The 24,395-nt window shown below is 44.7% G+C and overlaps 3 protein-coding genes across 3 annotated transcripts in view; 1 reads left to right on the top strand and 2 right to left on the bottom strand.

The window, feature by feature from the left end:
- The window catches only part of LOC309550021 (uncharacterized protein), a 56,364-nt gene extending 38,560 nt beyond the window's left edge, over window positions 1-17,804 (bottom strand). Inside the window, 1 exon segment of the mRNA XM_082250493.1 lies at window positions 16,922-17,804. Within this exon segment, the coding sequence (XP_082106619.1) occupies window positions 16,922-17,791 (870 nt within the window). The 5' untranslated portion in view covers window positions 17,792-17,804.
- LOC309550292 (uncharacterized protein) overlaps window positions 1-24,395 on the bottom strand; it is a 979,642-nt gene that overhangs the window by 677,855 nt on the left and 277,392 nt on the right.
- The window catches only part of LOC309550683 (uncharacterized protein), a 3,164,715-nt gene that overhangs the window by 68,007 nt on the left and 3,072,313 nt on the right, over window positions 1-24,395 (top strand). The gene's annotated exons all lie outside the window — the stretch shown is intronic.

The following is a 24,395-nucleotide window of genomic DNA, read 5'->3' on the forward strand; positions in this document are numbered from 1 at the left end:
ACTTGTTTCAGAGTAGTGATGGACGAACATCGGACGGGGCGGTTCGCGAACGCCATCCGCAAACTTTCTCAAATGTTAGCGAACCACAAGTTCGCGGCGGACCCCATTCACTTTAATGGCAGGGGAACATTAAAAACCTCCAGGTCATATTTGCAGCCACAAAATACTTACTAGCTGTGCACACTTAGTCCCACAACATGGACACTGACATACCAGAAGTATTGCTATTAAAAAAATTATTATTTATTTTTTTCCTAAATCAGCCAGAACTGACAGCAGCCAGTAAATACATGTCAAATACATATAGGGTCCATTCACATGTCTGTAAAATAGGTCCGCATCCGTTACACAATTTAGCGGAACGTTTACAGACCCATTGATTTTCAATGCCGGTCTGAAAAATTAGCCATTCACAGGATAAAGGAGTAAGTGTCAGCCAGTACAGGCCCCAAAAATTAGCCAACAGGCATTCACCTGACAGCAAAGAACTTTGTATTCTGTGGCTGGAGGTACAGTAGGCATTTACAGGATACAGAAGTAAGTGTCGGCCAGTACAGGCCCCAAAAATTAGCCCACAGGCATTCACCTGACAGCAAAGAACTTTTTGTTCTGTGCCTGGAGGTACATTAGGCATACACAGGATACAGAAGTAAGTGTCAGCCAGTACAGGCCCCAAAAATTATCCCACAGGCGTTCACCTGATAGCAAAGAACTTGGTTTTCTGTGGCTGGAGGTACATTAGGCATACACAGGATACAGAAATAAGTGTCGGCCAGTACAGGCCCCAAAGATTAGCCAACAGGCGTTCACCTGACAGCAAAACGTTGTATTCTGTGGCTGGAGGTACATTAGGCATACACAGGATACAGAAGTAAGTGTCGACCAGTACAGGGCCCAACAATTAGCCCACAGGCGTTCACCTGACAGCAAAGAACTTGGTTTTCTGTGGCTGGAGGTACATTAGGCATTCACAGGATACAGAAGTAAGTGTCGGCCAGTACAGGCCCCAAAGATTAGCCCACAGGCGTTCCCCTGACAGCAAAGAACTTAGTTTTCTGTGGCTGAAGGTTGCAATGTGGAGCAGGGACAGACTGAATAGTGACACAAGTCGCTATCTAATAGGTCCACAAAAGTCTTTTGTCAGTGTAGGGAGAGGTTGCTGTGTGGAGCTGGGATAGACTGTAGCAATTAGGCATTTAACGAACATAAAAGGCCTTTTATGCCGCTGTATTTACCTAAGACAGGGACCATGAATTGTTATGGGTGGTGGCGAATATTTGTGGACTGTTATGAGGAATTTGAATCAAACATGGTCTACTGGTCACATGTGTTGTATTCCCCTGAGATCCATGCCTCATTGATTTTTAGAAATGTGAGGTAGTCAACACTATCATGAGCTAGGCGAGTGAGCTTATCGGTCACGATCCCCCTGCTGCGCTGAACATCCTTTCGGACAGGACACTGGACGAGGGGCAAGCCAAGAGTTCCATTGCAAATTGTGCAAGCTCTGGCCAGAGGTCAAGCCTGCCCACCCTGTAGTCCAGGAGTTCATCACTTCTCAGAGCGTCCACATCGGCTGTTAACCCGATGTAGTCAGACACCTGTCGGTCTATGCGTTCCCTGATGTTGGAGCCTTTACAGTCATTGCATAAGACGCGGTAAGCCCAACACTCACCTAGGGACGATCCACTGGACAGAAGGAAAATAGGGTTTCCATCCGTCCAGTTTTGACGGATCGGATGTCAGCGGACATGTCTCCGCTGACATCTGATGCCCCATAGACATACCGTTCAGATCCACTAAAAAAAAAACGGACAGGCGGATCTGAACGGTCCTCCTGTGTGAAAGGGGCCTAAGAAGGCACCTGGACTTCCATCACCAAGCCCAGTGGGAGCAGAACGTCAGAACCCACAAAGCCACACTCCAGGCTCTCACCGTCCAGCCTCTTCTCCTTCTCCTCTCTCCTCACAATTGTCCTCCACTCCACTTTCCATCATGCAGTCCTCACGTTATTTTAGAAAAAGGCAGGCTTCTGTGGCCCAAATGTTCGAGCGTAAAAAAAATGATGATGCCAGATAACCCTCTTGCCCAACGGTTGACCGCTGGCTTGTCGGAACTGATAGCCTGCCAACTACTGCCATATAAACTGGTGGACTCAGAGGCCTTTTGAAAATTTGTGACCATTGGAACACCACTATGGAAGGTCCCAGGAAGGAAATATTTCTCGCAGAAGAGCATTCCAGAGCTATATGGCCATGTTCAGTGGCAAGTGAATGTACCTCTGGCACACAGTGTCGATGCCAAGATACATCTGACCACAGACGAGTGGACTAACAAACATGGGCAGGGAAGGTATATAACTTTTACTGCCCACTGGGTGAACCTTCTGACAGCCGTTAAGCATGTAACCCGTGGCACCCGTGTAGATTTGGTTTTACCATAACGGATTTCATGCAGGCCTGCCTCTTCTTCTCCTCCTCCTACTTGATCCTCCTCTGCCTACTCCTCCTTTTCCGCTGCTACCGTCTCTTCCACTACGCCCCCCAAGATCCCCAGAACCTATTCGAAATGCCAGGTGAGACGTTGCCATGCTGTGCTGCATAAGTTGTGCCTGGAAGCCAAGAGCCACACTCCTTTCAGCTTTGCGTTCACAGGCAGATCAGTGGCTAACACTGCTCAATTTGACAGTTGGTAAAGTGGTGTGCGACAACGGTGCCAATCTGCTGAGCGCGCTGAAACAGGGCAAAATTACACACGTGCCATGCATGGCACATGTCCTGAACTTGGTCATGCAGCGATTCGTTGTCAAATACCCTGGGGTCCAGGACATCTTACGGCAGGCCAGGAAAATCTCAGGCCATTTCAGAAGATGTTACACAGCCATGGCACGCCTTGCTGACATTCAGCGGCGACACAACCTGCCCATCAGACGTCTTATTTGTGACTGCCCAACGCGATGGAACTCAACCTTGTAAATGCTTGATAGGCTACTCCAGCAGAAATGTGCAGTTAACAACTACTACTTAAAAAAAGAAAACAAGAAAAAAAAGAAAAAGAGAGAGAGCGCTCTAAGTGCAGACAGTCTTTATTAATAACAAGGCATAGGTAATATAAACTCACTAGAAACCAAAGTCATCGAGCTGTGTCAAGTCATGGACATCAGGAATTCCTCTGGGAGGTGCCATCCACTCGTGTGCAGCAGTTCAGAAGCTTGATCGCTGATCAGAGGAGAAAAGGAAGCCGGCTACCTCCTCCAGCAGTCGGCGGTCAGCGTCTAAGGCAGCGGCTGCGATGTGCGGTGGAAGCTGGAACGCGGCCCCGTCACCAGGGAATGTATGGTTTGTGGAATATGCACGGTATTGCACGACGCGTTTCTGAGCATGCGCCGGGTCACGTACGGCCCTGCGCGCTCTTTCTTCAGGTGCTGTGGAGCCGTGTTTATTCCAGGGAATATATATGGTGCACAATAAAGGATAATTGGACACAGCCCAGGAGAAAGGGAACCTGCTAGTGATTTAAAACCACATATAGACAGGCAATACTATATAACTGCAATTAATCACTACATTAATATAAAACATTAGTGGCACATATGTGGAGTCTGTTCAATCGATGAAATACAAATCTATGTACGTGAAAAATCAATAAAAAGACAATTGATCATCAATCTCATGTTTAGTAAAAAAAAAAAAAATATATGATTGAATAATAAAAATGGGATAAGATAAAACTAGGAGAACCCAGGCTAACCTAGGCTCACTGAGGACCCCTAGGGTTATATGAAAACAACAATACGTGAAATAAGATTAAAAAAAAAAAAAAAAATGATATGAATGATCATGAAACCGCCATTAACAAAGATTTGATTGGGCATTAAAACCATTAAGTAGAATAAAAATCACATAATAAAAAGACAAAAATCTGTATATTGCAAGTATACTTGTGATCTGAATACGTGGTGTACTGTCTGATATGCCCATGCCAACTGCTCTATGTAGGTCGCACGATTAGACCAGTCAGACAACGCTTTGGTAAACATCGCCGACTCATTGAGGGGGGATGTGATCTCCATAGCGTCCCGCGACACTTTCTAGAAATCCACGGTAAATCTACTGAGGGTCTAAAAATCTGGGTCATTGAAGCTATCCCCAAAGAATTGCCAGAAGGAGAACGTTTTTCTAAATTGTGTATGCGAGAAACCTTTTGGATTTACACATTGGATGCTCTCGTGCCTCGAGGGTTAAATGAAGAGCTTGATGTACATACCATCTTATAATGTTGCGCCCTAAGCTTGAGTTTTTTATAATATTTTTCATAATATTTTATAATCTTTATATATTTATATATTTTTACATTCTGATGCTTTTATAGATACAATAAAATATCTTGTTTTTTTCTCTTAGGTCCATGTATAAGTAAATTATAGGGATCACAAGTATACTTGCGATATACAGATTTTCGTCTTTTTATTATGTGATTTTTATTCTATTTAATGGTTTTAATGCCCAATCAAATCTTTGTTAATGGCGGTTTCATGATCATTCATATCATTTTTTTTTTTTTTTTAATCTTATTTCACGTATTGTTGTTTTCATATAACCCTAGGGGTCCTCAGTGAGCCTAGGTTAGCCTGGGTTCTCCTAGTTTTATCTTATCCCATTTTTATTATTCAATTATATATATATATATATATATATATATATATATATATATATATATATTTTTTTTTTTTACTAAGCATGAGATTGATGATCAATTGTCTTTTTATTGATTTTTCACGTACATAGATTTGTATTTCATCGATTGAACAGACTCCACATATGTGCCGCTAATGTTTTATATTAATGTAGTGATTAATTGCAGTTATATAGTATTGCCTGTCTATATGTGGTTTTAAATCACTAGCAGGTTCCCTTTCTCCTGGGCTGTGTCCAATTATCCTTTATTGTGCACCATATATATTCCCTGGAATAAACACGGCTCCACAACACCTGAAGAAAGAGTGCACAGGGCCGTACGTGACCCGGCGCATGCTCAGAAACGCGTCGTGCATACCGTGCATATTCCACATACCATACATTCCCTGGTGACGGGGCCGCGTTCCAGCTTCCACCGCACATCGCAGCCGCTGCCTTAGACGCTGACCGCCGACTGCTGGAGGAGGTAGCCGGCTTCCTTTTCTCCTCTGATCAGCGATCAAGCTTCTGAACTGCTGCACACGAGTGGATGGCACCTCCCAGAGGAATTCCTGATGTCCATGACTTGACACAGCTCGATGACTTTGGTTTCTAGTGAGTTTATATTACCTATGCCTTGTTATTAATAAAGACTGTCTGCACTTAGAGCGCTCTCTCTCTTTTTCTTTTGTACAGTTCAGAATTCCTCTTGTCTGTGGAGAGCAGCTCGGTGCCTTGGACATTTTCCATCAGGACTCTGTCATTCATCAATTTATAGTATTTTTTTCATCTCCGTTTTTTCATCTGCGTTTTTTTTTTTTTTGCTTTTGCAGTTTCTATTCCCCATGTTCTCTTCCCTTCCCCTCCCCCACCCATTCTAACCCATTTACCCTTCATGTGCTGGAGGTTTTGTTAGCGCTCCTACATTGTTGTTTAACAACTACTACTTGGGTACTGCAGAAATTTTGCCTCTGCATCATCGACGCCACCTTCCCAACCACTAACGTTAGAGATCTCGGAGTAGGCAGAAACAGCGGGAACCAACCTCCTTGGGCTGATCTGGGTACTGTCGTCAGACTGCTGAGTGGCGGCTTTTGCTACCTCCTCTTCCTGATCCGATACCAAGGATGGCTGTGCATCATAAATGTCATGTGATGGATCGGAAAATAATTCCTGTGACTCAAGCAGGGGGTATATAGTGGTGGTGTCTTTGGGTGTGCACACAGCAGAGAGTGAAGAGGGTGCGGATAGAGGATGAGGAGGGTGCAGAAGAGGAAGGCTGAGTGAGCCATTCAACCAAGTCTGGTGCGTCCTTTGACATAATTGAATGCACCTTCTGCAACTTCCCACTTTGGCCCTGGCCTGGTGTTCCTGCCCTACCTCTACTACTCCTGCGGAAGGGCCTGCCTCTTCCTCTGCCTGTCATTTTTTAAATGACCCTGTGACAAAAGTCTCTAGAGAAGTGCAGTATATGTGGAAGAAGATATATAACACCCCGCTTCAATCTGTCATTTTGGGTGGCCACTGGTATATCACACCAATTATAATACTTTTTTTTCCCAGTAACTTTTGTCACTGTGTGTAGCAGAGTTAACGCAGCGAAAGAGGCAAATTTTCTGCAGTACCCAAATACACTATAATATGCTTTCTATATTAGAAAGTATATTATAAGTGTATTACACCCCTATATACTGCACACCAAACAATAGTACACCTATACCAGTCCTTTCAGTGCCGGTTCACACTGATGCGATGCGGGAACACTGCGAATATATCTGCGTGTTCCCGCATCGCATCCGTTATTTAGTCATGCCCCTTCTTTATATTCAGCTATGGGAGCTACCATTTATGGCAAGCAGTCATTAGGAGTGGATGTGGCAGCAATTTTTTAGCAAGAGTCATACATCGTGACTGACATGGCTCTACATTGCTGGATGATGTGAGTGACAATGGATTTACAGCATGAGACTTTTTTCAAGTGTAACTAAAAGCAAAATTTTTTTTTTTCATTTTGGGTAGAATAACCCTTGTCAGTTTTCTCTTTGGCATCTGTGTCCCATTGAGGAGATTTCCCTTCACTTCCTGTCCCATAGCCATAACAGGAAGTGAGAGGAAATCTCAGTGAGTCACCAGAACTAGTGTCCCCAGTGGAAGATTCCCCGTCTACTAGTGCTCTTTGGGATTTTCTTTTACTTTCACTATCGATGATAACTGTAAAAAGAACAAATGCTTATAATTACAAAAAAAAATAAAAAAATAAATAGCAGGGGTTCTAATCTATTTGCACACTATCCAAAACGAAAAAAAAGAAGAATTAAAAAATAAGGAATTTGTCACACTGTGTGTGTTTTCTTCCAGTATAAGAGCGCCTCACATTGACCTTCTATTTATTTATTTGTAAATAGGTAACCTGGGGTACTATGTATCCTTTACTTTTTTACATAGGAAGGGGTATGTATATAGGAGGCAAATTCATTTTTAAGTGGGTTTTCGGAGGGATGAAGGAAATCCCCGTTTATAAACAGGAAAAGCTGGCCAGGAAAACAGAAAATTTCCTATCAAATACTTACCGTAATTTTCCTTTCCTGATGAACTCCAAGGTAGCATACGTATGGGTTAACCCTGCCTGCAGTCCTCCCCTATGGGACCCCGATCTTTGCTCTGAGCCAGAGGCAGCGTTCCGTAACTAGCCTACACATGACTCTGGGAGGGAACTCCTGCTGCCATGGAGTCCACCAGGAAAGGAAAATTACGGTAAGTATTTAATAGGAAATTTTCAGTTTTCCTGACAGACACCATGGCAGCATATGTATGGGAAATAACACACCCAGGTGGGCAATTGCAGAACAAAAGAAATGGGTTTAATTGACACCATCCACTGACAGGATTTGTAAACCAAAATTAATAGAAGATAAAGAGGCCAGCTCTACACAATAATGAGCCATAAATGTATTGATCAGGGACCACAAGGCCGCCCTACCGATTACATTGGGAACCGCATGATGCAAAGCCACCCAGGATGCAGACACACTCCTGGTCAAGTGAGCGGTCACCATCCCCAAATGAGCCAAGCCCTCGGCTCTGCAAACCTGTCAGATGGCCTAGACAATAAATGCCACAATCGTCCTAGATGAGGCAAGTTTCCCAATGTCCTTTCCGGCAAAAAAGAATGAACAGGTGTTCTGAAGCCTGAAGGAAGCTGTAGCTTAGAGCAGGGGAGGGCTGGCAGCCTTAGGCCTGGGGGGCAAGTCCAGTCAAGTGGCCCATTGAACCACCGAATCAGCTCACCATCCATCTGCACCACGTTGCCCACAGATAGAGCGAGGGAGACTGCTCTACATTGCCCATACAGAGAGAGAGAGAGAGGGGGAGACTGCTCCACATTGCCGTACAGAGTGAGAGAGACCGCTCCACATTGCCTTAGAGAGAGAGACCGCTCCACATTGCTTGCACAGAGAGAGAGAGACCGGTTCACACTGTCTGCACTGAGAGAGAGGGAGACCGCACATTGCTTGCACAGAGAGAGAGGGAGACCGCTCCAGATTACTTGCACAGAGAGAGAGAGACTGCTCCACAGTGTGAACCGGTCTGTCTCTGCGCAGGCAATCTGGAGCTGTCTCTCTCTCTGTGCGGGCAATGTTGAGCGGTCTCTCTCTCTCTCTGTGCAGGCCGTGTGAAGCGGTCTCACTCTGTGCGGGCCGTGTGAAGCGGTCTCACTTTGTGCGGGCCATGTGAAGCGGACTCACTCTGTGCGGGCAGTGTGAAGCGGTCTCACTCTGTGCGGGCAGTGTGAAGCGGTCTCACTCTGTGCGGGCAGTGTGAAGCGGTCTTTTTCTGTGCGGGCAGTGTGAAGCGGTCTCTGTCTGTGCGGGCAGTGTGAAGCGGTCTCTGTCTGTGCGGGCAGTGTGAAGCGGTCTCTTTCTGTGCGGGCAGTGTGAAGTGGTCTCTTTCTGTGTGGGCAGTGTGAAGCGGTCTCTTTCTGTGCGGCCAGTGTGAAGCGGTCACTCTCTGTGGGGCAGCCTCTCTATGTTTGGGCAATTATGTGGAGCAGTCTCACAGACTGATTGCCCCCCGAGAGATTGAGACAGAGAGCCTGCCCCTTCCCCACACTCAGTACACAGATCAAAGAGACTGCAGGAAGATTAAGACTAAAGTCTTGGCTGTCACTGCTGCCACACTAAGCGCTATTTGTGGAGTCTGGACCTTCTCTGGTGAGTGAGCACCACACCACTGGGCAAGCCAAGCAAGCAGTGTAGCTGAGAGTCACAGTGAGCACAGCAGGCTAAACACGCAAAGCCCTGCTGTCTCCCTGGGCACAACCACCAGATTCCCCAGGCTGCAGGCTCCTCCTGTGCCAATTGCAGGTAGTGAGAAAAGCACATGCTAATGCACCGGCCCCTAGGGGCCAGATTAAGGGCATTGTGGGCCTGGTGCTGCAGTGGAGCAGGTTTAGGAGTGGCAGGGATATGACGTACAGTAAGTAACATCATATCCCAGCTCTCCTCTTACTGGCCACCTTCCTGTGTTTCCAGGAGCCTGTGCTGACTTGTGTCCAGACTTGGTGGCAGCCACACAGGTGTAATGCTAGGGAAGCCTGGCATTTGATTTACCAAACTTCCATAAGAGTCGTGTGTTGGTGTGTGAAAGTTTCCCAGCCATCAGAAAACAGTGAACACTGCCGGAAGCTATAACAGCCAGCATTGATCGACAAAAAAAAGACACGCTGGTTGTACTGAAGTCAGTTGATAAATTCTGTACAACCAGTCTGTACATAGATAGATCTAATCCTGCCGATTCAGCAGACATTTCAATCTGTCTATGGTTGCCAAATTGCATTAGTCTCTGGGTTTAATATCCTCAAATCTTCTAAAAGGGGGGCTCCACTTAGGTGAAGAAATTCACTTTGAACTCCACCTTATATCCATAACTCTCTATAGGTAATAGATGTGCAAACAATGAGGTGGATAGAATAGAAATAAGGTGGAGTACAAAGTGAATTTCTACACCTAAGTGGAGCCCCCCTTTTAGAATTGCAATTAACCTGGAGGGACTGGCATTTAGGAAGTTAATACAGGCAAGGAGGAAATGTGATATCACCTCCTCACTGCCTGACAAATGCCTTTTGAAAAGTGACCTGAGCATGGATCACTTTTCAGTGAAGTGGCAGTTGCTGCTGTAAGTGCATACAAGCCTTTGGGCTCACACGGTACACGGTGTGCTGCGGTTTGGCTGCAGTGCTGATGTACTCGCAGTTTTCCTTAGCCGCAGTCTCTTAGACTTCTTTTAGGTTGTGCGTTTTTGCTGCATTTTCAGGAAGTGCACCAAAGATGCAGCTTGCAGGATTTTTTGTGCACTTTCAGAACATGCAGTAAAAATGTGCACTCTAATAGGAGGTCTATGGGACTGGGGGTAACATGCAGGAAGGCTGCCAGTAAACCAGCATTGCAGCCAAACCACACCATACCAGTGTGAGCCCAGTGCATTGCACCTATGGCAAGTTACTACACAGGCTGCAGGAAATATAAATCTCTCTGCAGAGAGGGGGAGGGAGAGACAGCAGGGGGGTAGGGGGGGGGGGAGAGGTGAGGAGAAGTTCACTTACTTGCACGGGCACAGGACATTCACAGGATTCATTTCAGGCTCTGTCTGTCAAGCCGACTGCTCAGCTTGAACTTTCCCGCCCACACATTCTCTTCACAGACAGTCACAGCACACAGTGTGGGCGGGCAAAGAGAGGGCAGAGCAGCCTCTAGCAGCCAATCCATGTGGAGGAGGGAGGGGCTGGATAACTCGTTCCATAACACACTGTCAGCCCTGTCTGTGACAGAACACATCGCTTCACACACAGCCGCATTCGGCCAGCTCTGGAACTGCTCGTGTGCAGTTCTGAGCTGGCAACACAGCGGCCTTTTTACAGCAAAACAGAGTGGCCCAGTGGGAGATTGCCCTCCTTTCCCCCAGCCCAGTCCGCCCCTGGCTTAGAAATATAACTTCACAATATCTGAGCGATTCCTAGAACAAAAGGAAGGCACTCTTGAGGGTCAAACTAAGGATTCCCTGTTTATTAGATATGCGCTTTCAACAACGAATCCACAGTGCGACCTCTCCCATGTCTAATGGGCCATACACACTATACAACTTTCTGAAGACTTTTTCCTTTAGATTTACCAAAACCATATAATATGAGGTCAAACCTAAACACTTTCAATTTGTATGCAATCTGGCAGGCCCTTGCATTACATAGAAAAGGTAAATCTGAAGAAAATCTAACCACAAAAGTTGGATAGTGTGTATCCAGCTTAAAGGATACAAGTTAGTACTCCAAAGGTTGGCAGAACAATTTATTGGTTCCCATGAAAGACCGATGTACACCCTTGAAAAACTGAGTCAAGCATAGCTAACAGCACCGTTGGAACTGGGAGAATGTTAAGAAAAAATCTCCATGACTGGTAAATTAATCTCTGAGGCTTTTTAATAGCCTATGGGCTCTTTCACACGGGCGTTCCTTTTTTTTTTGCCCGATCAGGTCCTTTTTTTTTTTTTTGTAACGGACACGGATGACACTTGTGTCATCCGGTCCGTATGTCCGTTTTTCATCCCATCCGTTTGCGGATGAAAAACTGACATAATGTATCTCTATGTAAATACGGATGTCAGAGGATGACACCACTGACATCCGTTTTTACGTCCGTTCCGTTTTTTGAAAGGAAGAAAAAATAGGGTTCTCCTCCGTTCAAAAAAACTGAACTGAACTGAACTGACGAAAAACGGATGTCAGCTGATGATCATTCACTGACATCCGTATTTACATAGAGATACATTATGTCAGTTTTTCATCCGCAAACGGATGGGATGAAAAACGGACATACGGAACGCCCGTGTGAAAGAGCCCTAATAGCATAATAGCCAGGAGAAAAGCGAACATGACAGAGAGGCCTTTATAGGAGACAGCCCTAGAATGCCCCGCTCCATTTCCCGAGAGGGAGTTGAGAACAAGAGAGAGACTCAATTTGGAAAACCTCCACTTACTCTGAGGTCTGAGCTCCCTTGAAGAATTGTTGAACAGAAAAAGATGCCAAGACCTGGAAACACCTGTGAAGGCCAATAAAGCCGACACTTGTACTCCACTTCACTACATGATCCATAAGCAGCAGACATATATTGCACAAACTTTGACCAGATTTTGCTGTAAACTTTGTGTTCACTCTCCTAGCATTCAAGAGAGAGGTGATGACTCTGGAGGTACAGCCAAGGACCTCCAACCTCAAGAACCAGACCATTAGACATAGCCGTGCTTGACATGGATGTAGAATTGCATCCAGTGACAGAAGGTCTGGCCTGAGGAGAAGGGGTACTGGTTTCTGGTAGCTGAACAGTGCTAGCAAGGGGAACCATGGCCTAATTGGCCAATAAGGCATCACTGCCACCAACTCCACAACTTCTGTTTGGAGCCTTCGTAGACACCCGAGAATGACCAGGACTGGAAGAAACGCACAGGAGCTGCTGTATTTTCAATGACCTGTCAGAGCATCTGCGCCTAAAAAACCTTCACATGTAGAGACCATTCGTTGTTGTCCAATCAGAAGAAAGTCTGTTAGAATATTCTGGACTCCGGGGACATAAGCTTCTAAGATGTAGGCTCGAAGACATAATTGGCTCCACTTCCTGTAATAGTGAACAGGCTGTGAGTCCCCCTTGTCTTTTAACGTAGGAAACCGCTGTGTTTTGACTAGCCTAAGAGCACTTACGCTCCATTCCTTATATGGGGAAAGGCCTGTACGGTGCAGAAGGCTGCCCGTAGTTTCAGAATGTTCAACACAATCTTGTGAAATTGACAGATGCGATTGTGAACCAGGAAATGGGACAATGGAATGACAAATGAGACAGTTTCTCCATTGTAGCCACCAGGGGACTCACTCTCATGACTGAGGTAATGTAGATGACCTAAATTCTGCTTCCTGGCTCCCACTGCTGGAGAAACCCCTTCTGGAAGGGCCACCTTCTCCTGAGCGTCCACTTAACCATCGGATCTGTAGATAGCATAGTGTCAATCATTTTAGACACTAAAGCCTCGTACACACGCACAGATTGTTGGCCGACCGATCGGCCGTCTTTTGTCCAGTGTTGTTTGTTGGTTGAAATGTGCTCTAGACTTGCACTGGACTTTTGTTGGCCAACAAAAAACAACTTCAGAAGTGATGTCATGTGATGGTTTTTGATTTTATAGCATGCACACCAGATTTTATCGGCCGAAAATTCGCAGTTGGTTGTCGGAAGCATCATACTAACAAGCCTACAATCGGCCGATCGGACGTTGGCCGACAATTTACAGCCAACAATCTGTGCGTGTGTACGAGCTTTAAAGGCCCGCAGATGGGAAGATGTCAGGAGTATTCTGTTCCAGAACATCGGGATCCAGAGACAAAGCAATGGCTCTCCTGATTATTTCCAACTGAGCCCCGAGGCACACAAGAGACTGAGTGGGCTCCAGGTGTCTCTCTTCCAGAATCAGCCCCCAGCTGAATTTGAGGAGCATTGAAAAGACCAGAGCTCTGGGCTCCAGCAGCTGCCCTCAGTCTTTGGGACAGTAGGAGAAGGACATCCAAGTAACTATGCAGGCGTATGCTTGCTTTGATAAAGACTATAACAACCAACAAGATCCTGAAAACACACAGAGTGATGTTGAAAGCCCAAATGGTAGACAAGCGAGCTGGAGATGGTCTTGACTTACGGCAAATCGAAAAAGAACTTGCGGAAGTCTTCTACACTGGGCACACAAAAGTAAGCATCTTTAGATCTGTTGCTTAATTTTTCCTCAGAGTGAGGAAACGAATCCAAGATGAGGAGGACTTCTGATGGACCATGCCTGTCCTGAAAAGACCACTTTGCATGAAGGTAAAAAACCTTCTGTATACTGCTCCCCCTAATACTCACCTGAGCCCCATCTCTCTCCAGCGATGTGCATGAGAGCCTCGGGTGTACCGAGACTCCCGCTCCTCATTGGTTGAGACAGCAACCGGAGCCATTTGTCCTCAAAGCAAGCGGCATGCTATTGGGGGCTCTGGTCAAGGGGAAGTGGCCAAGAGTGCCGGTGGGGGACCCGAGAAGAAGGGATCTGCGCTGCTCTGTGCAAAACCATTACACAGAGCAGGTAAGTATGACATTTGTTTGTTTTTTTAAGGCGAACCTTTAATACCACTTTAACTACTTGCCTACTGGCCACTTTTACCCCCTTCCTGCCCAGGCCAATCTTCAGCTTTTAGCGCTGTCGCACTTTGAATGACAATTGCGTGGTCATGCAACACTGTACCCAAACCAAATTTTTATCATTTTGTTTCTAGACGGATAGAGCTTTCTTTTGGTGGTATTTAATCAGCACTTGATTTTTTTTATTTTTTGCTAAACAAATAGAAAAAGAAGAACTAAAATATTGAAAAAAAAACAAAAAAACGTTTTTTTTTTAGTTTCTGTTACAAAATTATGTAAATAAGTATTTTTTTCTTCTTCACTGATGTGCAGTGAATGTTTATTCATTTTGTTGATGAAACAGGTCTTTATTATCCCATGCTCCCTAACCTTGTGTCCCTCACTTCTAACTTGTGTCTGATGGCTGCAACCAAATAATTGTGTTCCCACAACTGCAAACAAAATAAAATCAAACATGTTGGCTGCCCAATCCAATTATTGTTCTTAAACCAAAACCTCTACTTTCAAACTACAAAACGGCTTTCATTATTGTTCAGTGACAAACTTTCTCATATACCATAAAAATAAAGAAACAAATGTTACAGTTCCAGCAGACTATAAATCAATTAGTAATGCTTTTCTATTTTCAAATATTTTTCCCTTTAACCACTTGCCGCCCACATATATACTGCGGCAGGTTGGTTTGGCTGCGCGAATCAACGTAGGGGTACATTGGTTCGCAGAAGTTGTGCTTGGGGGCGAGCGCGCGCCCCCCGGCAGCGCGCTTCCACTCCCACTAGCCAGCGGGGATGCCGATCCACTGGACCGGCGGCCGTGATTGCCGCCGGGCACCCGCAATCGCTCCCCGCTGAGAAAGGAGGACGGTCTACTGTTGTAAACACAGCTGACCGTTCTTCTCTCTGAAATGATCACAGAGCGCCTGTGATCCTTTTATATAGGATCACAGGTCTCTTTGATCATTTTGAAAGTCCCTCCCCCCACAGTTAGAAAACACTCCCCTAGGCTCACACTTAACCCTTTGATCGCCCCTAGGTTAAACCCCTTCCCTGCCAGTGTCATTATTACAGTGACAGTGCATATTTTTTAGCACTGATTACTGTAGTAATGCCACTGGTCCCCCCAAAATTGTCAAAAATGTCAATTAGGTGTCCTATCTGTCTGCCGAAATGTCGCAGTCCCGCTAAAAATCGCAGATCGCCGCCATTACTTGTAAAAAAAAATTAATAAAAATGACAAATCTTTCCCCTAGTTTGTAGACATTTTTTGCGCAAACCAATAAAAATACACTTATTGCGATTTTCTTTTACCAAATATATGTAGCCAAATACAAATTGGCCTAAGAGAATTAGAAATTTGGATTTTTAAATTTCTTTTTTTGGGAATGTTATATAGCAGAAAGTGAAACATGTTTTTTTTTTCAGAATTGTCACTCTTTCGCACGGGTGATCAAATACCACTAAAAGAAAGCTCTATTTGTCGGAAAAAAAGGACATCAATTTTATTTAGGTACAGCGTCGCACGTCCGTGCATTTGTCCATTGAAATAACGCAGTGCCGAATTGCAAAAAAAATGGCCTGGTCATTAAGGGGGCAAATCCTTCCGGTCCAGAAGTGGTTAAAATATGAGAAGCACATTTAAAAGGGAAAATATTTGAAAGAAGAAAAGCACTACTAATTGGACTATAGTCATCTGGGACTGTCACATTTGTTTATTTTATAGTACACGAGAAAGTTTGTCACTGAATAATGAAAGCAGTTTTGTGGTTTGAAAGTAAGGTTTTGCTTTAACAACATTAATTGGATTGCACACGGATAAACGTTTTTGATTTGATTAATTTTGTTGGCCTTCTCTGAACTCCCTATTCAACGTCTTTCCTGAGGAGAAAAAAAATAAACGGTATATTCAAGGTGAGGGTGAACCAGTGTTTCGTAAAGGGGTAGAATGATTGATTCATCTCTAGAATGTATGTCTTTTTTACTGCATGAGAGTAGAGTAGTCTGCTGGCTTGGTTGTTTGTCATTGGGCCTGTGATCTAGAAGCACCCCAAGATCACCAATTCTCACGGGGGATCCCCTCCTAATGTATATTTTGGCACCCAAGTGCATATCTTCACATTTCCCAATATCGAACTTCATCTGCCATGTGGCTGCCCAACCCCCTACTTTGTCAAGATCTTCCTGTAATGATACTACATGCTATGCTGAAGGTTTCTTCTGGCGTAGCTTGGTATAGTCAGCAAACACTGCAATTCAGCTCTTGATTCCAACCTGTATAATCATGAATAAACACATTGATCAGTATTGGCCTCAAGACAGAACCTGGGAGTCCACCATTCAGAGAATGAGTCATTTATAACTACTTTCTGGACCCATTCATGTAACCAGTTTCCTATTCACGTACATACAATTTCATCAACTGCAACAGACTTTATTAAGGGATTAAACAATTATAAAGGTATAAAATCTTGATAAACTATGTCCACTGGACTTTCACTATCAAATTCCTCACTTCTTGCCTCATACAACGATAAGTTTGGTCTGACAAGGACGGTCTTTCATAAATCCATGCTGGTTGTCACTTATGATAGCTTTATCACAGACATATTTTTATATACTGTAGAGTCCCTTACGATTCCCTCAAATACCTTACATACTAATGATGTTAAGCTGATCTGTAGTTTTCTAATATGCCTCTCGATATCCCCCAAGGCAGTGCCCAGCCCCCAATGCCCTTTGACAGTTTCTTGCCCATTTGCCTTCAAAATGGCCTGAATTAATGTGAAAGATTCTACTCCCGTTATCAGCAGGGGGGTTTGAATTACCATTCAGAACTTAGGAGCAGTTCAGTGAACCTTCCGAGAAATGAATCCAGGATTGTTTGACTTTTCCCTACACCCCACTGTGATATCTCTGATGTAGAACAAGGTCTGATTTCCGTGAATAACATTTCCCGCACTCAGGGCAAGAATGCGGCTTCTCCCCTGTGTGAGATCTCTGATGGCAAACAAGGTGTGATTTATCGGAAAAACGTTTTCCACACTCAGGGCAAGAATACGGCTTCTCTCCCGTGTGAAATCTCTGATGTTTAACAAGGTGTGATTTATCTATAAAACATTTTCCACATTCAGGGCAGGAATGTGGCTTCTCCCCTGTGTGTAATCTCTGATGTATACCAAGGATAGATTTCCGTGCAAAACATTTCCCGCACTCCGAACAGGAATACGGTTTCTCCCCCGTGTGAGATCTCTGATGTATGGCAAGGTATGATTTCTTCATATAACATTTCCCACAGTCAGGGCAGGAATATGGCTTCTCCCCTGTGTGAGATCTCTGATGAACAACAAGGCCTGATTTTTGTGAAAAACATTTCCCACACTCAGGACAAGAATATGGCTTCTCACCAGTGTGAACCTTCTGATGTGTGGATAGATAGAACAACCGTGTAAAACATTTCCCACAATCAGGGCAGGGATACGGCTTCTCCTCCATGTGATATCTCTGATGTATAACAAGGCCTGATTTTTGTGAAAAACATTTTTCACACTCAGGGCAGGAATATGGTTTCTCCCCTGTGTGGGTTCGTTGATGTTTAACAAGGACTGATTTGTGAATAAAACATTTCCCGCACTCAGGGCAGGAATACAGATTTCCCCCCGTGTGAGATCTCTGATGTATAACAAAATCTAATTTCTTTGTAAAACACATCCCACATTCAGGGCAGGAATTTTGCTTCTCCCACGTGTGCAATCTCTGATGTATAACAAGACCTGATTTCTGTGAAAAACACTTCCCACACTCGGGGCAGGAATACGGCTTCTCCCCCGTGTGACATCTCAGATGCCTAACAAGGTCTGATTTCCGTGTAAAACATTTCCCACATGCGAGACAGGAATTTGGCCTCTCGCCCATGTGAGATCTCTGATGTACATTAAGACTTATTTCAGAGCTAAAACCTTCCCCACATTCAGGACAGTAAAATTTCTCCTCCCCCTCCCTCACAGTATGAGGTTGCCCAGAATCAGAGGGATTTGATGGTCTATCCACACTATGAAGTCCTCCATCCATAGCGGAGTTTATTGTCTTTTCTCCTGCACAATCTCTTTTGATGTCCTCATCTTCTATTTTCCATCCTGGAGATAAAGTGAGATAAACATTTGAGGGGTTCTCAATGGCGTGCCCTGGAAAAAATATAAAAAAAATGTTTGTTATATATGAGAGGGTTCGTTCACATAAATCAAGATTCCCTCTAAATAAGGTAGACATGTGTGAGCAGGTGTGCTCTGTAGATGTCGCCCCAGCTGGAAAACGTTCCCTTTTCAGTCAAAGGGCCTTTGGTCCTCCTCCCAGATCACTTTCACATTTAAGCAGCGAAAAGAACCACAAGCCTAGACACTGGCTCCAGTAATCTCTGACAATCAAAAGGTTCCAAATTCAGACTTACAGACCCTTCAGCATAGAACAAGTGACCATAGGCCTCGGCTTCTGGTGATACGCAGCACTGAAGGGGGTTTGGAAAAGTATTTTCTACAGAAAAGGTCTGTTTCAGTTTTTATATTCCGGCTTAATTTTCATTCAAACAAAACTGTAAACAGATTTACGTTACCCTTCAGCTACAAGTCTGCTCGAAACAGAGGGACCAAGGCACAATCTGTGATATTATATCTGTGCTATTGTAACTAGGAGAAAAACACAACCTAATACTGCCAGATGAACCCCGAGGTCTGATATTGATTTTAATTGGAAACCCCATGCAAAAAAAAAACCAAGAAAAGTGTGAGCCCCCCCCCCCAAAAATCTATAACAGACCCCTATTTGAGCATGCAGCCTGGCAGACCAGGAAAGGAAGGCCCTGCTGATGAACCATACCAGACCACATGACCTCAACATAGGGGGTACCTTGGCAAAGCACCTTTTCCCCATGTTGAGGAGGACATGGGCCCTGTGACAGGAGTCACTTTGGCTGGGGGGCTCGTGGAACCCAGAATACTTTAGAGAGGTCAGGAAACTCCTTGTCCAGCTTCCCCAGCCCCTCTTATGTGTAAGTCACCCTGTGTCTATTAGGGGCACAGGGTGAACAAGAACCTCAGTTGGGTCTGCACTAATCAGACTCGCTGTACAATCACACTGGACTCAGCATTTAGTGTTATCCTGGGTTCTACAGTATACAGTGGGTACGGAAAGTATTCAGCCCCCCTTAAATGTTTAACTCTTTGTTATATTGCAGCCATTTGCTAAAATCATTTAAGTTCATTCTTCTTCCTCATGAATGTACACATAGCACCCCATACTGACAGAAAAACACAGAATTGTTGACATTGTTGCAGATTTATTAAAAAAGAAAAACTGAAATATCACATGGTCCTAAGTATTCAGACCCTTTGCTGTGACACTCATATATTTAACTCAGGTGCTTTCCATTTCTTCTGATCATCCTTGAGATGGTTCTACACCTTCATTTGAGTCCAGCTGTGTTTGATTATACTGATTGGACTTGATTAGGAAAGCCACACACCTGTCTATATAAGACCTTCCAGATCACAATGCATGTCAGAGCAAATGAGAATCATGAGGTCAAAGGAACTGCCTGAAGAGCTCAGAGACAGAATTGTGGCAAGGCACAGATCTGGCCAAGGTTACAAAAAGATTTCTGCTGCACTTAAGGTTCCTAAGAGCACAGTGGCCTCCATAATCCTCAAATGAAAGACGTTTGGGACGACCAGAACCCTTCCTAGAGCTGGCCGTCTGGCCAAACTGAGCTATCGGGGGAGAAGAGCCTTGGTGAGAGAGGTAAAGAAGAACCCAAAGATCACTGGGGCTGAGCTCCAGAGATGCAGTCAGGAGATGGGAGAAAGTTGTAGAAAGTCAACCATCACTGCAGCCCTCCACCAGTCGGGGCCTCTCCTTAGTGTAAGACACATGAAAGCCCGCATGGAGTTTGCTAAAAAACATCTGAAGGACTCCAAGATGGTGAGAAATAAGATTCTCTGGTCTGATGAGACCAAAATAGAACTTTTTGGCCTTAATTCTAAGCGGTATGTGTGGAGAAAACCAGGCACTGCTCATCACCTGTCCAATACAGTCCCAACAGTTAAGCATGGTGGTGGCAGCATCATGCTGTGGGGGTGTTTTTCAGCTGCAGGGACAGGACGACTGGTTGCAATCGAGGGAAAGATGAATGCGGCCAAGTACAGGGATATCCTGGACAAAAACCTTCTCCAGAGTGCTCTGGACCTCAGACTGGGCCGAAGGTTTACCTTCCAACAAGACAATGACCCTAAGCACACAGCTAAAATAACGAAGGAGTGGCTTCACAACAACTCTGTGACTGTTCTTGAATGGCCCAGCCAGAGCCCTGACTTAAACCCAATTGAGCATCTCTGGAGAGACCTAAAAATGGCTGTCCACCAACGTTTACCATCCAACCTGACAGAACTGGAGAGGATCTGCAAGGAGGAATGGCAGAGGATCCCCAAATCCAGGTGTGAAAGACTTGTTGCATCTTTCCCAAAAAGACTCCTGGCTGTATTAGATCAAAAGGGGGCTTCTACTAAATACTGAGCAAAGGGTCTGAATACTTAGGACCATGTGATATTTCAGTTTTTCTTTTTTAATAAATCTGCAACAATGTCAACAATTCTGTGTTTTTCTGTCAGTATGGGGTGCTATGTGTACATTCATGAGGAAGAAGAATGAACTTAAATGATTTTAGCAAATGGCTGCAATATAAAAAAAGAGTGAAAAATTTAAGGGGGTCTGAATACTTTCCGTACCCACTGTATGTGTGGTTTGTGTTGAAAGAGTGAGGGGCTTTTTCACTTGGGACAATAATATTTCTGAACAGTGTCTCTCAGGAAATATATAAAGATGAACAATTTGACTTTTCGGATTGCTAGAATATTGCAGCAGACCCTTGCTAGATAATGGGGTTTGTTATTAAGTACCTGTACCCCATTGTTCTATTGTTTCTGTCTGCCTTAAGATCAACCTATTATGGGATGTATATGTGTATGTGTATTAGCTGCTAAAGGGGGGGGGGGGTGTCCCAAAGTGTATATCTCTTTGTGCCTGTGTTTGAATAAACAGTTTTGATTCTGGTTCACTCCAAAACTTGTACTGTCGAGTTCTTGGGGTAACTATAGCCAGATTCACGGATCCCATGTTCCAGAGCTTAGGAAGCAGCTTCTTGGCGGAGATACTGAGTCGGGGTGTCTGGAGTCCGTCACAGGCCCCTTGCCCATAAACTTGGCCTGATAGTTGCCGGGGTCTGCTGGTGAGGGGCTGTTCAGAATCTGGAAGCCACCTTTAGTATAAGTGGTCCCCAGATATCCATCCCCATACATGAATGAGTAGGGCTACATAGTACCCCTGCTCATTCACAAAAAAAGGAACATAAAAACAAACGGGCTCCCTTGTGACATCGCTGACCAAATATGGTCATGTCCATATGTGGTCATGGGGGGTAACTCAAGAGATTCCACCTTACATAGTTACATATTTAGTCAGGATACTGAAGAAAGGAAAGACACTGCTCCAGGTGTATAGTGTGTGGTGATTGCCAGGAGATAGGATATCCAATAGAGTGCTGGCCCCGGCCTGCCTCCGTGGGAACACTTGTAGGAAAAGAAATAGCCGCACATCCAGGGATTCCAATAGGTTTCAAATACCTTTATTTCCAAAAAGTTGCAAGTGATGACACCAAAGACACCAGCATGAAGTCTCGTAGACGCGTTTCACACATACATCTTGTGCTTAATCATTACCATTGGGGTGTCTTTAACCTCTTCCCTTCTGCTCTGGGGGTTCAATGCCTCTGTATCTTTCACAGCCATTTCCATCACTGAAGCCATCTCAATTGCCTTTGTAAGGGTAAGGTCTTTCTCTGTTAACAGTCTCTTTTGGCTAGACTTACTATTTAGTCCCATGACAAACTTATCCCTCAGTACGGTCGGTAAGTACTCCCCAAAAGAACAGGTTGAGGCTAGTCTGCGAAGGGCGAGCACATAAGCCTTAATATCTTCACCCGGCTGCTGCTGCCGCTGATGGAACCGGAATCTTTCTGCAATCTCTAGTGGTTTAGGCTGGAAGTGATTCCCTAACAGTGTCAGGAGCTCTGCCAAAGTCTTAGTTGCTGGTTTTTCAGGGAAAAGGAGATCCCTAAGAGTGTCATATGTCCTAGCACCAACCACTGTCAGAAATACTGCTACTTGCCTGTCGCCTGAGATGGCATTTGCACAAAAATACTGTTCCAGGCTCTCAATCCAGGAACTCCAGCATGTCTGTTCTTCATCAAATTCACTTAATGTCCCGATCAATGACATTTTCCTGCTGAGCTCTGTGGGTGTTTGCATCCAGCTGACAATCCAGAGTTTTTTTTTTCCTCTTTCTTTTCTTAAACGGATAGTAACCTTGTAAATCCCATCCTCGTCGCCACTGTTATATTCTCCGTGTTGTGAGAGACAAGGACTCTGGTCTGGAACAACGGTTGTTTATTCAGGACGCTCTGTACACTCCAACAGGCATTACAGGACAGCTCTGTATATCAATGCATCTCTTACATGTCTTTAAGATGGCCACTGTGCCCCTTGTCATCACTCCTGGGTGGAGCCAGCCTTAAAGTGACAGCACATGTGAAACCCTTTAGGTATAACATTGGGAGACCCCACCCCTTTGTTTACTTTAGCAGCGGGGGAGAAGGGGAGTGTAATTCAGTGATAGGAGCAATAGGAGCAGTCGGTGGGTTGTTTTTTAGTTGGTGCCCATCGTTGATCATTACTGATGTGGACCTACATCGCTGGATGATGTGATTGACGATGGATGGACATTTTTTGAATAAAAAGGGCAAAAAATACTTTATGGTTTTATTTACTTTTTACATTCTTTTTGGTGAATGAATCCATACTCATTCATATGAGAAGCCAAGATCCCCTATTGCTAAAGGGGGCTTCTAGATTCCAATAAGCCCCCTGACCCCCACAACCACGGGTCCAAGGTTGTGGTAAAGAGGCCCTTGTCCTCATCAATATGTCAAAGTAGCCCTCCATGTTGAGGGCATGTGGCCTGGTATGGATCAGCAGGTTTCGCACACTGCAACCCCCTTCTTGGCCTGCTAGACTGCATGCTCAGATTAAGGCCCGGTAAGGATTTTGGGGGGACTCCATGCTACTTTTTTCTTTATGTCCTTTGTTTACATTCTGCTGTTGGCTGAGAATCCCCAGTTGACAGTAGGGATAAGTCAGTGCTTGCTAGTATGCTGGTGGGTGCTGGCTCCTTAACAACCAATGACGCTAGCAGGAGCGACTCCCTAACAACCTGCAAAACCACGTGCATGTATAAGCCTTTCAATTGAAGTCTGTGGGACCAAAATCACAGCTGCATAAAAGACCAAAGTAGCACAGGACCCTTTTCCAAAAATGCGCTATGCTGTGCTGCATTGATATGAATGGGCACAACCTATTATTGGCAGATATCATTCATCTCCCGTCCTACTCTGAACCAATCAGTGTGCAGTAGCAGAGCAGAGATAAGAGAAGAATATATTATGGCTCACCTGTGCTGATCTCTGTAGGAGTGTCCTCCTCTTTGAATATCCTCGTCATTCCAGCTTCCTCCGTATATTGCTGATCATCCCTCACATACGTCTCTTCTACTTCACCCTCAACTTTCATGTTCATCAGATCTTCACCCTAAACCAACAGAATGGCAGAAAATAACATCCGTAAAACAGAAGTATTTATGAAGTGAGATCACATAGAAAATATCATCTTGTAGAGTCCACACATCGTCTCCACATGTCAGAGTGTTCAAACACTTTATGTTCCAGACCTTGTCAGGACCTGGATCACCTGCTGATGGCACTGTGCTTCCCATAGCAGAAGGTTGTAGTTTTGATGTCCACCAGCGGGTGTCTCCCAGCAGGGAGGGTATTTAGGTCCCCCCCCCCCTCCTAGTGCCTCTCAACTCCAGCATTTGCTCAGTTGCCAGATTCTGTTTGCCATTGATCCTGATCTTGTTCCTGCCCTGTACTCTGTAACCTTATAACTGCTCCCCTTTGTTCCTGATCCCAATTTTGGGTTCCCCCTTCCCATCTGCTCCCTGCAGCCCAATTTGTATATAGTTAGTTTGGCCTTCTGTTTGATTAGGTTGATTCGTCCGGTCATAGTTACATAGTTAGTGAGGTTGAAAAAAGACATCAGTCCATCCAGTTCAACCTATGATGTGTGTGTGTGTTTGCTTTTAACCGTACATTGTATACCCCTGTATGTTGTGGTCTCTAAGGTGCCCATCTAATAGTTTTTGAAACTATCAATGCTCCCTGCTGATACGACTGCTTGTGGAAGAGAATGCCACATCCTTACCGCTCTTACAGTGAAGAACCCCTTACGCACTTTAAGGTTAAACCGCCTTTCCTCTAGTTTTAGTGAGTGGCCACGTGTCTTATTGTATCTCCTTTCTCTGAATAGTTTGTTCCTTATGCTAGGGTCGCCAGTACAGTATTTGTACATTGATATCATAT

This window comes from Pelophylax lessonae (assembly GCF_965119305.1).
Source record: "Pelophylax lessonae genome assembly, chromosome: 3".
Taxonomy (NCBI): domain Eukaryota; kingdom Metazoa; phylum Chordata; class Amphibia; order Anura; family Ranidae; genus Pelophylax; species Pelophylax lessonae.